The following is a 16716-nucleotide window of genomic DNA, read 5'->3' as shown; positions in this document are numbered from 1 at the left end:
CTTACAGCTTCCAAATTTCAATGGGCAAGCATGTGCATCCATGGGAAAGTCTTCTAAATGCATTGGGCATTCTGCTCTCACTGTAAGTCTGTAAACAGGCCAAAAGCATTAGAACAGATTTAGAATATAACATGGCTTTGATGGAAATGGTAATAGAAGGTGTCTATTTTACTGCATTTGGTTAACAAACTGTGTCAAATGATTATATGCAGCAAGGTTAACTGGAAAATCTGGTTCACTTGGTTTAAAAGACCATTTGTTTGTTCTATACAACAATTCACTAAAAGAAACTACTTTTTGCCCTAAATAGCAAGCAGTTATTCCAGTATCCATATCAATTCCCATTTATGAAAACAGGTAATTGCAATGTGTAATTCAAAAGTGTTTCTCTGTGATGCATAATATGCTAAGATAGATTTATGCCAGGGTTGTTATATGCCTCCCCAATTGTCCCATTTTTTTTCACCATTTGAGCACAAAGAATACATTTTTATTGTATGATTATATTAACCTTCTCAAACCAAACTTTATCTAATTTCTGAGTGTCACCATTACACAAGATATTCATTTATTCTATTCCCCAGTAGGGACTTTGTTTGATATTGGCCAAGAAGGCTGGAAATGTCCCCCATCCTTGTCCAATCCAATGTGTATTTTACTTGATTATAAAAGGAGCACAAAATAAATCATTTCCTTCCTTGAAATCAATATGGTGAAATGAAGTCCTACTTTCTATTTGAAAATAATAGGTTGATAATATTATATATTATATAATTGTTTACATTACACAAACTACCACTCTATAAAATTGGATTGTAATATCCAAATTTCTTAAAATAAAATATGCTTCTATCGTAATGAATGTAGTAATCTCAAGAGAAAATGAAAAGACAAGTACAAATTAGAAGAAAAAATGCTTAAAACAGCTACATTCTATTGATTCCTTTAAAGAGGTTCATATTTTACTATCTAGAGCAAATTGTGGAAAATGTATAAATCATTAAAGCAAAAGAACATTTATAAACAAAAAAACATTTATCTTGAAAAGTATGTAGGATTTTTTTTTTCATAAATAAAATACCACATCCCTGTCTCTTACCTCATTGTGTAAAGCAGTGTTCCATCTTCTGTAATCCGCAAAAGTTTGTTAGGCATAGTCATGTTGTGAGCGACTGATTTCTTTCCATTGTGGAAAAATGTATCTGGTGTCCATATTTTGCTAGCCATTAAATTATTCAATCGGAGTACTTGCATTGGTCCTTTGAACTTCAGCCTTTCATCTTTCCAGCTTTGTCGGAAAAATACATCTATTGTATATTCCTAAAATTAGAGAATCATGAGCTTTGAACATACTTCATTTATGAATAGCCCCATTGAAGAGCACAAGGCTTTCTGAACAATAGTGAGCTTTAAGAGGTTCATACTGTACATCTGTGTTTTGTCATTTGTCAAAGTCATAAAACAGATGAACAGAAGTATGAATAAGGGTAACCCTTTCTTCTGGGAAAAATGGATTCCTAAAACCTCCAACAAATTTTGGTTAGCACAATTATGTCTTCTACTTTACCATAAAATGATATTTTTTTATATCAACAGCTTGCAAAACCAATTCTATTTTAAGATAGAATTTTTAAGCTCTAGGTTACAACTCCAGGGAATCACAAGCAAATTTGAGGGAGATTCAACTTTAAACAGGGCTTCTTCATTTAGAACAAACAAGAAATTTAAAAGAGTTATTCAGTTAGAAGAAATAGACACCCAAAAAAGCAGAATTTTATAGTCTCCACCTTTGCACAGAGAGCATAGTCTGGAACAAATTCTGGTAGGGCTTCCACATTTAACATGTTCCCAGTCTACCTTTCAGACAAATGGTTATCCAATCGCTTCTTAAAAATGTCCTGTGTTGGAGTATTCACAATTTTTGGAAGCAAGTTGTTCCACTGATTAATTGTTCTAATGGTCAGGAAATTTCTCCTTAGTTCTAAGTCGCTTCTCCTTGATTAATTTCCACCCGTTGCTTCTTGTTCTGCCCTCAGGTGCTTTAGAGAATAGTTTGGCTCCTCCTTCTTTTTTGTGGCAACCCCTGAGTTATTGGAACATTGCTATCATGTCAACCCTGGTCCTTCTTTTCATTAAACTAGACATACCCAACTGTTCATTATATGTTTTAGCCTCCAGTCCCCTAGTCATCTTTGTTGGTCTTCTCTGCACTCTTTCTAGAGTCTCAATATCTTTTTTCCATCATGGCAACCAAAACTGGATGCAGTATTCCAAGTGTGGTCTTTCAAAAGCATTATTGAGTGGTATTAACATTCACTTGATCTTGATTCTGTCCCTCTGTTTATGCAGCCTAGAACTGTGTTGCCTTTTTTTGGCAGCTGCAGCACACTATTGTCCACTGTAATTTTCTGTGAGATCTCTCTCACAGTTACTACTATTGAGCCAGATACCATCTATACTATACCTATGCATTTGGTTTTTCTTGACTAGATATAGAAACTTACTTTTTTTACCATTGAATTTCATTTTGTTAGATAGAGCCCAATGTTCAAGTCTGTCAAGATCCTTTTTATCTTAAGCCCATCTTCTGGAGTGTTGGAGTGTTGGCCATTCCTGCCAGCTCCCCATTAAATTTGTTGAGCTCCCCATCTATTCCCTCAGCCAAAACAGTGATAAAAATGTTGAAGAGTACTGAGCCTACAATATACCCCACTGCATACTTCCTTCCGTGTAGATACAGTTCCATTGAGGACTACATGTTGAGTGTAGTTGGTCAGCCAGTTGGTGGTGATGCTGTCTAGCCTATATTTTTCTATCTTATCAAATAGTAGGTTTTGGTCTACTATATCAAATGCTTTATTGAAGTCCAAGTAAATTATATCCACAGCATTCTTCTGGTCAATTAATGTTGTCACTTTGTCAAAGAATGCAATACGTTTTGTTTGGCATCATCAGTTTTTGACAAACCCATGTTGGCTTTTGGTTATGGCTTTGTTTGCCTCTAGGTGTTCACTTATTTGTTGCTTGGTTATCTTTTCCAGAATCTTCCCAGATATTGAGGTGAGGCTGATAGGTCTGTAGTTTCTTGGATGTATTTTTTTTTCCTTTTTTGAAAATGGAATCAGCTATTTTCCAGTCCTCTGACAGTTCCCCAGAGCTCCAGGATCTTTGAAAGATATAGTTCAGTGGTTCTGAGATCACATCTGCCAGTTCATTCGGTACCTTGGGGTGTAATTCATCTGGTCCTGGTGATTTGAACTCATCTAAGGTGGACAGGTGCTCACTTACCATTTTCTTGTCTATTTTAACTTGAATTCCTAATCTGTTTTTTACGGTACTGTTTTTGATAGGTTGGACTGTTTTTTCCTTTTGTGTAAAAACAGATGAAAAAAAAAAAGAGTTAAGCAGTTCTACTTTCTCCCTATTGCTTGTCACCTTCTTGCCACTTTCATCCATTAATGAACCATTTTCTTATTTTTTCTCTTTTTACAAGTTGAAGATTTCCTTTGACTTATTTTTGATTTTTGTCTCGAGCCTTAGTTTGACAAGCCAGCAGCCAGCTTGTCCAAGCCAAATAAAAGTAAGTCCTGAAGCACAGCCTGATGGCTTACATATGCAAAGCTGGATCACTGGCTGAACATGTCCCTGTGGTGCTCAGGCAGCTGGCAACAAATTCAGGATTTTTTGAAATTGTCGCTATAAAGAATCAGCAGAAATTCTAAATGACCAAGGGACACCGTCTCCAATCTAAAACTTGCATTTCAGAACTAATGTAAAACTAAGCAAGCTCATCCTATTAAATATAATTTGAAACTTGAAGTTTATTTTTCATTTCCAGTTAAAAGGTTTGATTTTGTAAATTTTTAAAGTTCAGTCATTGTTTTATTTGATATATAGAGTAAAATTTAATTATTATTAATAAACAGCATGTTTTCCCCGGCTATTCCTTGCTTCTATTGGGGAGAAAAAAAATGGAAGAGAACGCAGACATAGACAAGCATAAAACAGCATGCAAATTGTTGATACGTTTTTGTATAAACACAACTTAACCCAGGTGGGGAAACAATGGCTAGAAGCATTTCAAATAATTCAGAGGGCCTTCATATTAATTCACCATACAGTATATGAAGATGGAAAAATCCAAGTTTCCAATATTCCCCATCAAGCTGTGAAAATACCGTACTGAAAGCCTTGGTCTTGCCTACTGTATGACAAATAGCTAATTCTTTCCGTCTCTCTGTCTCTCTCTGAGAGCATATATCTATGCAAATTGACTTGAGAAGAGGATGGCTGGGCTGCTTATGTCATGTGAACTGTAAAATGTGGCTTGTGCAGCCATTTATGTAAATGGCAGCACTCCATTTGCTGCTAAGGCTTGGGTGATACCCACTTTTCTCCTCAAGCCATTTTAGATTCAGAAAGTAATTTAATCACATATCTGTCAGCAGAGTTCACTGACTGTACTGCATTTTAGACTAAAAGCATCTCCATCAAAGTACCTTGCTGCTGATTGGGAGCACTATGCATAGACTAACCTTATAGCAACAGTATAATAGGGTCTTAAAACCAGGACTACAAATAAGGTATTAGATGGGCAGCCAATGAAGGATTTCTGGGCATCTGCTTCCTGAAATTCACATTGTATATTCACCTGAAAGTTCCCAGGTCCTTTTTCTGAAGAATGTTTGCTGTACAACAGTGAATAATTTTACAGTGACTATTAATGAGTTCCAGAAAGTTCTGAGGAGTTCAAAAGATTGAGAACTAGTTTTCTGCAAATGACATTTCTCGAGAAAGAAGGGACAGACATATTTCTAGCTACATATCTGTGAAGTCAAACGTTCTCTTGAAAATTCCAATTACTCCTGTAAACCCCTGTCATTACACCCTAAATCCCAGCTTATTGTTATTGTAGGCTGCATTAAATTTTTTGGCATAACTACAAAGTAGGGGAAAAAAAACAATATTGTTATTGAGAAAGCTTATCTTTTTCTTCTTCCTTTGAGTCCATCCTGAATCAGGCTACTAAGAAAGTTGGGGTTTTCTTTACATTGTATATTATGTAATACTCTTCATGAAGTGTGTGTGTCTGTGTGTGTGTCTGTGTATGTGTGTATTCCTTTATATGCTGACAAATTTCTTGGGTTTAATTCCATTGCTAAAAGATTATTACAGGCAGATAGAACATCCAGATCCTTTAGATTAATAAAGATGTTTATGTCATGGTTCCAAGTAACAAACCCAATCGAATCAGGACTCTGAGGCTTCAAGCAAGCTCAAAAGACCTTTTATTGAGTATCAGCACATAGAAAGATGAAGCTAGCTCTAAGTAATTCCCATGCTTTAAGGTAGTTAAAAGAACAGAAACTCCCCCAACCTCAGGTGTCCCAGATCACATTAATCAATCAGCCTGGTAGCCACTTTTCTCTTGATCTCAGCAGATGTTCATTGCCAGGACCTTGGTTCTGAAGCTGAGTCTGCTCCATGTTTTTTCTAGCGGGGTTAAGGCACCACATTCCAATACCTTCTGACTTCCCCTTTTCCCCAAGAGTGGCATGGCTGAAATCATTTCAAAAGTTGAATATATATATGATTATTTAGAGATATAAATTATATAGAGATATAGATAGATAGATAGATAGATAGATAGATAGATAGATAGATAGATAGATAGATAGATAGATGTCATATTCATCATCATTTTAGTCATTATCTATCTGCTAAATGCAGGACTGCATGATGAAGGCCTCTTCCACATGTTTCCAACCAATACAGTCCTGAGCTTTCTTTTGCCAATTGGACCCGATAGATAGATAGATAGATAGATAGATAGATAGATAGATAGATAGATAGATAGATAGATAGATAGATAGGTAGGTAGGTAGGTAGGTAGGTAGGTAGGTAGGTAGGTAGGTAGGTGAAGAATAGATAGATAGATAGATAGATAGATAGATAGATAGATAGATAGATAGATAGATGATAGATAGATATAGATATAGATATAGATATAGATATAGATATAGATATAGATATAGATATAGATATAGATATAGATATAGATATAGATATAGATATAGATATAGATATAGATATAGATATAGATATAGATATAGATATAGATATAGATATAGATATAGATATAGATATAGATATAGATATAGATATAGAGCTAGATAGATAGATAGATAGATAGATAGATAGATAGATAGATAGATAGATAGATAGATAGATAGATAGATAGATAGATACAGATAGATAGATATAATCAAGACCATATTGGTTGGAAACATGTAGAAGAAGCCTTCATCCTGCAGTGGATAGACAATGGCTAGAAAAATAATAATGATGATAGATGTAGATGTAGCTATAGATATATGAATTAATCTAAAGCAGGGGTGTCAAACTCTATTTCATTGAGGGGCATATCAGGGTTGTGTTTGATGTCAGGGGCCAGTGTGGGCCAGAGTGGATGTAGCTAGCTCATTGTCACTCATGTTGGTGGTGCCTGTGGCAGCTCAAGAGCTCTGCCAGTGAAAATGGGCTCCCCAGCTCAATTTTTAGCTGCCACAGCCTCTTGCAATAGTCTGTGAAAATGGAGCTTGGGGGTCCACATGTGACTCTCCCGAGCTCCATTTTTCTGGCAGAAGCACTTCAGAGCACTCCTTCTCTGTTTCTAGGGTGGCCCCATGGGCCAGTTCTAACTACCCCATGGGCTGGATTTGGCCCCCGGGCTGTGACTTTGACACCCCTGATCTAAAGGATCTGGATTCTCTGTCTACCTGTAATCATCCTTTAGCTTTGGAGTTAAATCAGGAAAATTCTCAGCAATTAAAGGAACATAATAAATTCCCAGAAAGATGTACATAAGATAATGGCTATGCTGTCAGTGGACAGAAAATTTCATCAATGAAAAATAAGGCATTTGATTACTGACAAAAGGCTCATTTACAACAGACATGCCAGTTTAAATTGGAGAGCTGCTATAGTTTTGGGAAATAGGGCCATAGAAGAGAATATATTATATGTAATTCAGGATTGAACTATGGAATCCTTGGTGCCCTCTGAGCTTGATTGTTTGTTTGCAGATGTTTCATTACCTGTCCAAGTAACATCCTTAGTGCTACTCTGTGTGGGGTTTATATCCAGTAGTTTGCCCTACCAGTTTTGGTAGGCAAGTAGTGTTATTTTTTCTATTACTTGTTTGAGTACATTGCTTCTTAAATCTTTTATTTATTTTCTTGCTAACAAATCTTATATAATAATGTTTGTTCATCAGCAGCCAGAATGTAGGAGAATTCCTTTGGACTCAAATGTGCTTCCTTGTGGCTTTGTTCCAGCAGATAATATATAATGAAATTCCTCAGAATCAGTCCTAAGCTGGAGCTTTAATGCATCACAATTTATTGTCAAGCTTTTAAAGACCTGAGTAGTCCAGCCTGACCTCAGAATTACAAAATGTTTACAGGGGGAAAAAGACTTCTTTAGAATCAAAAGATGTAAGTGGAAGATTAATCTTTTAAATATAACAAATGAGAGATGGAACGACGCAGAATTATTTTATTGCCATTTTTTATCATTGGCCTGAACAATCATAAGAAAACAGTATTTATTCCAATCTTTATTCCCCTAAGATGGTTTAGGCTCCAAACGGTCCATTCTCATGTGAGATGTTTCCCTCCCATTTGCTGCTCCTAGGCCATGGAATGAGCCAAATATTATAAATGTTTCAAATGAATTGAATCATTAAACTGTGGATTGCATTCAAGATGAATGCCTCAGTGTACTCAGAAACTGTCAATTGCAAGGCTGTAAAACTACTGGAGATGTAGGAAGATTTTTGGACGCGAGCAGCGATAGGTACATTCAGAATTCCACACTGTTCCTGAAGGCTAAACAATTCTTAACATACCGGAAGGCAGTAGAGCATTACTTACCATATCATGATCTGAAACAGGACCAAAGCTGGTAACAAAGATGTCAGTCTTCACTGCAGTTACACGCTCTGATGAAGCAGGAAATTGGGACAGTGAATGCCTATCATTAACTTTCTTTAAATTCAAGCAACATATTCTCTTGTTCCAGCAGAAAACACATTTATTTTTATTAAAGATACTAAAAGGAGGTGATAACTCTGTATTAGATGCTTTACATGTGCAATCTCTGAACTGTTCACCTAGACTTATGAAAAGACTTGTAAAAACCCTGCCTCTGGAGAGCTGTTACTATGCAACTGCACAGGTACATCACGCAGAACCAGAGAGACCAATAGTCTGATGCATCTGTAGATGCCCATAGTTCATCCACATCAATATTTAATCAGTTAAGCTTAAATCCATGAAATCATCAGCAAACTACGTGATCTTCTGCATACTATACACATTTCTTCTCAGAAGAAATTCCATTTCAAAAGAACCTTAGAAGGAACCTTCAAAGCTTTGTACAGGTACACATGATCATAATTAAGCCCAAAATTTCCATTGCTAAGTGATGCAGTTGTTAAGGAGTTGCACTTAATTTTATGACCTCATTTACCACAGTTGTTAAACACTGTGAATCACATGGTCGTTAAATGAATCTGGCTTCCCCCATTGATTGTGATTTTTCAGAAATGGGATGGAAAGGTTGCAAATGGTGATCATGGGATCCCAGAATAGCACTACCATCATAAATGTATGCCAGTTGCCATGCACCTGAATTTTGATCAAGTAACCATGGGGATGATGCAACAGTCATAAGTGTGAAAAATAATCATAAATCTTCACTGCTCTTGTAATTTCAAATATTCCTTAGATGAATAGTTCTAAGCCAAGGATTACATGTATAGTCCTCTAAATTTACAACTCAATTTGATGATTCAGAGGACTATCCTACAAACAAAGGTCAGTGGTATGTATACAATCCTTTCCCCATAACCCTCTTGGAAGAGAAAAAAAATAAGCAGACATATCATAGTTACAATCTGGTTAGGAAGGCCATAATAATGGACCAATAATTCAATATGCTATTATATAAACTGAAAACTCGAGATAGTATAGACTTCAATGTCCATTTTATCCATATGTCTAAACATTAAAGAAAGATGCCAATATATCATTGCCAACCATGACTGTAATATATTGTTTCTGTTTTGCTTTATTGCTCCCAGGACCAACAGCCGTAAGAAAGATGCTGAAAAAGCACTGTGATGGTAGAATCTCTTAATTAGCCATCCAATAAAATTGGCATGGTCTAATCAAATCTCCCTATGAGGATATTAGAGAACGGAAGGGGTTTCTTAAAATTCAATTAGGTTGTGATGTAATTCTAAAGACTGTCACAATGAGATCTAACCTGTTATTGCTAGTCTAAGGTGATTCCCCCCAAAATATATTCATCTTGGAAAAAATGAATCTTTTCTGAGCCTAGCAATCAGTACCAGAACTTAGAGTTCTGCATGATTTCGATGCGAGCTGGTTAGACTTTAAACTGAGCCAGCAATGGGTACTTTCCATTTCAGATAGGGTGAATTGAAGCAGAGAAACAGAAGGGAGAGAGTTTTTAATGCTTCATTTGACTCGCACTGTCTGTCTCAAATTATTCTCCATTTACAATGCTTTTTACTGAAAAAAAATTTTTTAATAAAACTAACCAAAGGGAAAAACCTGGGCTTTCTGAATTTAGCTAAAAAGATACAGGGATAACCACAGTCTTCAAATGGAACACCAAACAGTGGTTATTTCTAGTGTGTTGTTATTCAAGTTATAAAAGAAAAATTCTTAAGTCCAGTGAAAAACACTTATGACTATGGTCTATTCTGAAAATAATGAAAGCCTAGGAAAAGAAAAGTGTTTGATAATTTGCTATGGTTTTTTAAAACTCTTTTGAAGGTGTTGGAAAGGTTCCCAATTATTTCAAAATAGAGCTGGATCTCATCCCAAGTCAAGGGGAGATGGGAATGTAACAGGGAATCAATCTTCTAGGATCTTTGAATGAAAATAGCTGTAAGCTAACTGTAATGGTTGGAAAGGGTGTTATAAAAAATTAACTGTTGCTACTGATTTATACTCCCTGTCTTTTCCCATTCTTACTGAAGCTGAAATCTGACTATACCCACTACTCATGTTTTTGCATTCGAAATCCCTATCTAATCACCCCTATCCCACCATGATGTTGAAAATAATGTTTTTAATGTTTTAATTATTTCTCTTTTGTGCTGGATTCAACACTAGAGCCTTTCTGCCACTGAAGAAATGTTATGGCTTGGAGAACTGGAAGCAGCAGCCAGTGGTTCAATGCCATATTTCAATTTTTTTTGGGTAACCTTCCAATAATGTAGATTAAAATGAAACGGGTATTATAGAGTTGGAACTGGCCATCTTATAACCAGAGCATACATAAATTTCTTCAGCTAGAGGTTCCATTGGATAGAACAATACTCACTTCCTGGAAACTACACATGTATCATCAACTTAAGCTTCTCTTTTGATGAGGGTGATATGGTTTTCTGCAATTCCAGAAAACCTCATTTTCTAAAAGGATTTCCTTCTTTTAACCAACTCCAAATCCTTTCCTTAAAAACTTATTTTCTTAATCCAACTGTTTTTCTTTTTCAGTTTCTGATTTCTTTTTTCCTTCTTTTTTTAAAATATATTTCATTAGTTATATAAGGCAGTTTGTTTTCAAACAAATATTTTTTTAAAAATAAAAATGAGCAATGCACTACTAAAAAAAGGAAAAAAAATACAATAACACTAATAAATTATTCCCAAAGGCAAAAAAATCCTGTAATTAAAATATATCCCAAGTGCCCCCAATTTACAAATCTTCAAAAAATGAAACAGCTTTCAAGATTTCACCCAGCCTGTCCAATGATTTTTTTTCTAAATGGAAAGATAATGTGACATTTTCCGATTGTCAGCAAATATAATTTTCTCAAAAATTGCTGGGTCGCAAATCTCTAAAATCAAATCCTTTATATCTGGAGCTATGCTATTTTTCCATCTCCTAACAATTATTATTTTTGCTATTCTTAAAGCATGAATAATCTTTGTGCAGAATATGTTAACTTCCATGAAGAAGGTATATAATTTAATGCAATACACCTTACTTTAAAAATCAAAGTTTTCCCAATGGTTTTCATTACCTATTATATAACATTATGCAAAAAGGATATGTAGAAGAACATTAGAACTGTCTAATTCCTGATTTGTACTCTTGGGGGCTAAAATGTCATAACAGGGAGGTTAAGGGCAGGGAGGTTTTGTTTATGGTTTGTTTGTTAAGGCACACATTGCCCACTGTTTTTATCTGCATTGGTTCCTTCTCTTTCTTCTCTTACACTTCCAGTATGAATAAAACCAACTCTTTTCCTCTTGTTCTTCTTTGTTCCCACTTCCTTTCCTTTCTGAATGCAGAGTTTATATTCCCTGGGATCAATCAACTGGTATAGCTTTTAACTTATGCTGGAAAAAGATATTTGTGGCATTTCAATCTAACTGCAATTGTAGCTCCGTTGATTTCAGCCATAATGTACAACAAACCTTGTTCTTACTATTTTTAACACTGCAACAAATTATTTTTGAAAAAGCCTAATTTCTTGCTTTAGGTGTACAAGAGAGTGCACATGAGTCCCAACACATGCAGGTTAATTGTACTTAGATGATGGAAGAATGGGTGGTGTTTCCATAAACAAATGCTTTCTCCCACTTCAGTAGAACTGCTTGCTATTTTGCAATTCTGAGATCTTCTAGACCAGCCTACACTAGCCAATAATACTTCACTATTTTTCTTACCGATTGCTGCTTCACATACTCAAGGCAGCTGAAAGAGGAAGCGTATGCATAGCACAACCCATTGACAGCTGCCTGTCATCCTCCAGAAACCAAATTATGGGGTTCTCTTTGCTCCTGCTCAATGGAGTCATGAACGGGGAATGCCAGCATTGTGTCCAAATGATTATGCCATTTTGAAAAATCAAGCAACAAACAACTTTTTGAAAGAGAAGATTAAAAAGTTATTATAGCATATTGGTAAGATTCAGGTTCAAGTCCCCACTCAACCCCAGAGAATACTTGGGTCAGCTTGGGCCAAATAATAGGCTATTTCTTTCAGCCTAAACTCATTCAAATGTGTGAAGAAGAATAGCAGGATATTAATTTTCTGTAAATATTCAAAGTTGGAATTGTTACCAATAGGTAAAATCCCTCCGTTAATTCATAAATCAATTATAAATTCCTTATCTGCAATGAATATATTAACTATCTTGAGGTTTTTATTTCACAGATAATTAATTTAAATGTGAACAAAATATATTAGGAAACCTCTTTGCATCTTGATAGATGTATTTAAATAGTAGCCTTTAAATTTTACCCTTTAATCAAGGTTAACCCTCTTAAAATGAATGTGTTTCCTAGAATGTTATATACAGTATTTGCAATGGAATTCCTATACCCAGAACTGCAGATTATTTTCAAAGCTTTAATGCAATGTATGATATTTTGTGGCGATTTTAAAGATACTTTTGAAAAAAAATGCAGATATAACAGAGATAAACTTGGAGGTCTTCTAGTCCAACATTCTGCTTAAACAGGAGACCCTACACCTTTTCACACAAGTGGCTATCCAGTCTCTTCTTAAAAACCTCCAATGATGAAGCACCCTGAAGGCAAACTGTTCCACCAGTTAATTGTTCTCACTGTTAAGAAATTTCTCCTTATTTCTAGGTTGCTTCTCTCCTTAATTAGTTTCCATCCATTGTTTCAACACTCTATTAAATAGGTTGGGTAAGATTTTGTTTTCCAGATCTTGAATTACATCATCTTGCATATTTATTGGTTAATTCCAAATTATGAACAACTTCACTTACTGGAGATTTTCTGTCCTGGGATCTTGTCTATAATACTTTGGGTTGTATTGGAATCAAAATATAACAGACTTCACATGGTTCCTCTCACTGGCATAGATTATTTATAAGAGATAGCATTTTGATTCCTTTTTTTTTCATGCTAAACTGATGCTATATGATTACCAAAATCTCAGATTTAATTTAAAACAACCTATGGGAAATGTAGGTTTAAGTCAGGAATTGAACACAGTGGCATGAAGAATTAAGGATTTCTATATTGGGATGAGCTTTAACATCAATCTCAAAACCTTCAACACATTTTAATGTGTCCTACTCGACAAAAAATAATATTTCAAAATTATTAGTTTCCCTTGCATTAAGTAACAGCGTGAGTAAAAGATCACATTGTTAGGGAAGCAGCAAGATCAATTCTTTCAAACACATTTGAACTGTATCCTGTAAATGCTCCATCTAGGGAGAAAGTTATTCAATATATTATTTTAAATTTAAGATATTTTCAGATGAATGTATTCTTTTGCATTATATTAGATTGTATATTGTTCTTTTTCTTGCCCATTTTATTTTATTACGTCCATCTGCCTTTTTAACTGGTATGGTCTCTCCATGTATGGCACTGACCTTCTTTGTGAGATTGTAAGCAATGGTTCAAGAACATGCCCTTTCTTTAATCAAACTTCAACCTTCTTTAATACAGATAAATGTATATGCTGATCTTTTCAACACAGTCTTGTTCCATATTCGCTGACATGAAGCTGTAACTACTTTAATTGATTTTTCTCCTGCAACTTTATACACTTCAGTGGGCAGTTTATTTAATACATGCCTTTATATCATTTCAATAAAAACATGAATCTAACACATTGATCTGCAAAAAGCAGGGTTCAATAAATTTAATGTTAATATATAAGTATCATAATTTAACGAGAACCACCAAAGCAACAGAAACAGCCACATATATCCTAAACACATATATCCACTCCATCTCAATCCCTCTGTAACTTCTTAAATAGTCATATTTTCACTATTTTTTCAAACGTTAACAATCAGCATACATGACAGTGATTTCATTTCATTATTTCTGGAGGGGAGGGAACAGATTCTACAAGAGAGAAGCTTCGGCAGAAAATGCTTCTAAGATGCCCCAGCAATAACTTGTGCGACATGGAATCTCTCGGGATTGTTTCTATGCCAACATATTACAATTTTTTATTGCAGTAAGTAATCTCACAGATATCCAGTCCTAAACTCTGTAGAACCTCATAAGATATTACTAGCCATTTAATTATTCCTGTGCACAAATGGTTTATCAAGGTAGTTTTCTAAAATATGTCTATTAAATGATAATATTGGATATTCCTACTGTAATATGGTCTCATTACCGTCCAAATCGGCTACTGGAATTTACTGTTTATGAACTGCCCCTGGAAATCACCCAGAAACTTCTGCTAGTGTAAAATGAAGCTGCTCTAATATTGGATATTAGGAATTCTGCATTCTACACTACCAGAAGTTTCTGGGTGATTTCCAGGGGCAATTCATATACAGTAAATTACAGTAGCCGATTTGGAAGGTGATGAGGCCATTTTTTCTCAGCATCTGGTGGCTATCTATTTTTAACTTGTCAACTGATAGTTATAAATAATGTTCTATAGGATGTGATCCCTGTATACATCCCATCGATGCCAACATTTCTGTCATTCTAGCATCTCATTATTTTTTATATTTTCCTTTAATGTAACTTTCCTTTATTATATTTCTTCTATGATTACACTTGGACATTCCTACCTTAGCAGAGTTTTTTGGTGATTTTTCTGAACTTCTCAAAAATATCAGTCATGGTTTTTTTCTTTCTTTCTTTCTTGTTAGATTGCTCTGTTTAGTGACATTCTTGATTGTGTTATCTTTTCTTGTTTTTTCTTGCTTGATGTGGAAAGTCTGCACTGATTTTGTTATATGTCTTTCTTGTTGCCCAAGGCTTTCATTCTCCATGTATCTTTGATTATCATGGTAAGTTGTTCTGAAAGCCACTTGGATTTTTTTCCTCTTTGACATTTTGGAAATATATTTTTTTTCTTCTTTTTTTCTTTTTTTCAGTTTTCTACTATAAGCTTCCTTAGTTCCAAAGGTTCCCCTCATAAATAGGTTAAGCATACTAAATCTGTCCCTTGGCTAGGTCATATATTCTGATAGTACATCTTCTGCATCATCTTCACATTGCAATGGGATGGACAAATATAGGAGGTCAAGAAACCTTTAAGCTAATGTGTAAGTTCAAGTCTATAAAATATGGCCTAGTGTATTGTGATTCCCATCAGTATATATTTCTGATGTCAACTTAGGAGTTAAAGTAAACAAAAATAGTCTCTCTCCATAGCAAAATCAGTTCCAAATTTTATAAATGTTATCGTTTTTGGGGGGAATACATCCGATCTCAAGAGTTGACTAAATGAAAATTATGTTGGAGCATCTTTCTCTATAGTAATGCCAACAAAATAGAACCATCCATTTGAAACCAAGACTTGCCACAGCTTTTAATAGGCTGACAACATGAATCTATTTATCTGCCCATTTTTATAACTATTATATCTTATATTAAAACATATAACTTTGTAATGTAGAACACTCATAAATGTCAGATAATTTCTTCCTACAGCTTCCATCTCAACTGTAGAATATATCTCCAGCTTTGCCAAACAAAACTATCTAAAGGTTAAATACAGCTTGTGGTAAAATTGTTTGTATTCCCCTTCCTGATTTTTATGTGAGCCGCCCTGAGTCCTCTCAGGGAAAAGGGCGGCCTACAAATGTTAATAAACATTCAAACAAACATTCAAAATTAATTTCACCCTAAATAACTACAGCTGTGGCTTCTGAATTGCAATTATTTCAATTCAGTGGGAAAAGTCCTAAAAAAAATGGAACTCCCCTTAGCCATGTACATACATTCTTTAGGAGAAAAACTTAGTAACAGGGGACACATCACCATGAAAGCACATAAGCAGCTATACTGTACAGCTATTTGTATCATCCATTCACTGGGACATCTGGGCTGTTTTTATGTGGAGTAGCGGTTAAGTCTGGATTAGCAATTGGGGACTCAGGTTCTAGTGCTCCCTTAATAGGCTGAGTAACTTCCGGCCAATCACTTTAACCCAGCTTTAGACTGAGAATTTTTAAAAAAATAACCATCTATTTGCCATATTCTACATCAGCCATAGCTTCCAAATGTTCTTCAGGTGTAGCCTAATAGTAGCACATTGCAATCACCCACCCATTAGGTGACAAAAGCAGCAATGGCATAAGGAGAGCTTCCTGATCAAGAACAGTCACAACCAGCACAGTAGCTGAAGTTGTGCAAATGCTTTATTGACCACATTTGCCAGCTGTTTCTCAAGCAGGAGCTGAGAGGCCATTGGATTGGGCTTCAGTATTAACAGGCTGCCTTAACGTAACAGGATTTGCAATTTTTTGTAAACACTGTAACCTGCAGTACACAGGTTAATTGCAGCAATATAATAAAATGAGTCAAGAATACAAAAGGATAGCAACAGAAAATGAGAAAGAAGGAAAGAAAAAAGACTACCGAGAACAAAACATCCAATCCTCAACCTCAGGCCACAGTTTTCTAGAACCTTTCCCAGGTTGTTCTTTAAAAGGCAAGTTTTCACAGATATAACCATAAAGTATAATAAATACTTGAAAAAGTAGCACTGATTAAGAAAGGACAGGAGTAGAACTGGGAAAGGGGAAGCAGTGCAGCTCCTTGAGTTTCAGCCAAATGAAACATTAATATATCGTGGATCTTTTGCATTTGAATAAAATAAGTATGTACAATTTCTTTCAGGGCTGGTGAAATAAATGTGGTAGAAACA

General features: G+C 35.2%; 1 protein-coding gene across 1 annotated transcript in view; it reads right to left on the bottom strand.

Annotated features, from left to right (window-relative positions):
* LOC116504030 (gamma-aminobutyric acid receptor subunit alpha-1) overlaps window positions 1-16716 on the bottom strand; it is a 45127-nt gene that overhangs the window by 12926 nt on the left and 15485 nt on the right. The window contains exons 3-5 of the mRNA XM_032210845.1: window positions 7935-8002; window positions 1100-1320; window positions 6-88 (exon numbers count right to left, since the gene is read on the bottom strand). Coding sequence (XP_032066736.1) covers window positions 6-88; window positions 1100-1320; window positions 7935-8002 — 372 coding nt within the window. The remainder of the gene's footprint in view (window positions 1-5; window positions 89-1099; window positions 1321-7934; window positions 8003-16716) is intronic.

The sequence above is a fragment of the Thamnophis elegans genome, chromosome 2, assembly GCF_009769535.1.
Source record: "Thamnophis elegans isolate rThaEle1 chromosome 2, rThaEle1.pri, whole genome shotgun sequence".
Classification (NCBI taxonomy): domain Eukaryota; kingdom Metazoa; phylum Chordata; class Lepidosauria; order Squamata; family Colubridae; genus Thamnophis; species Thamnophis elegans.
Note: the sequence above shows the minus strand (reverse complement) of the source record. Positions and strands in the feature narration are given on the sequence as shown.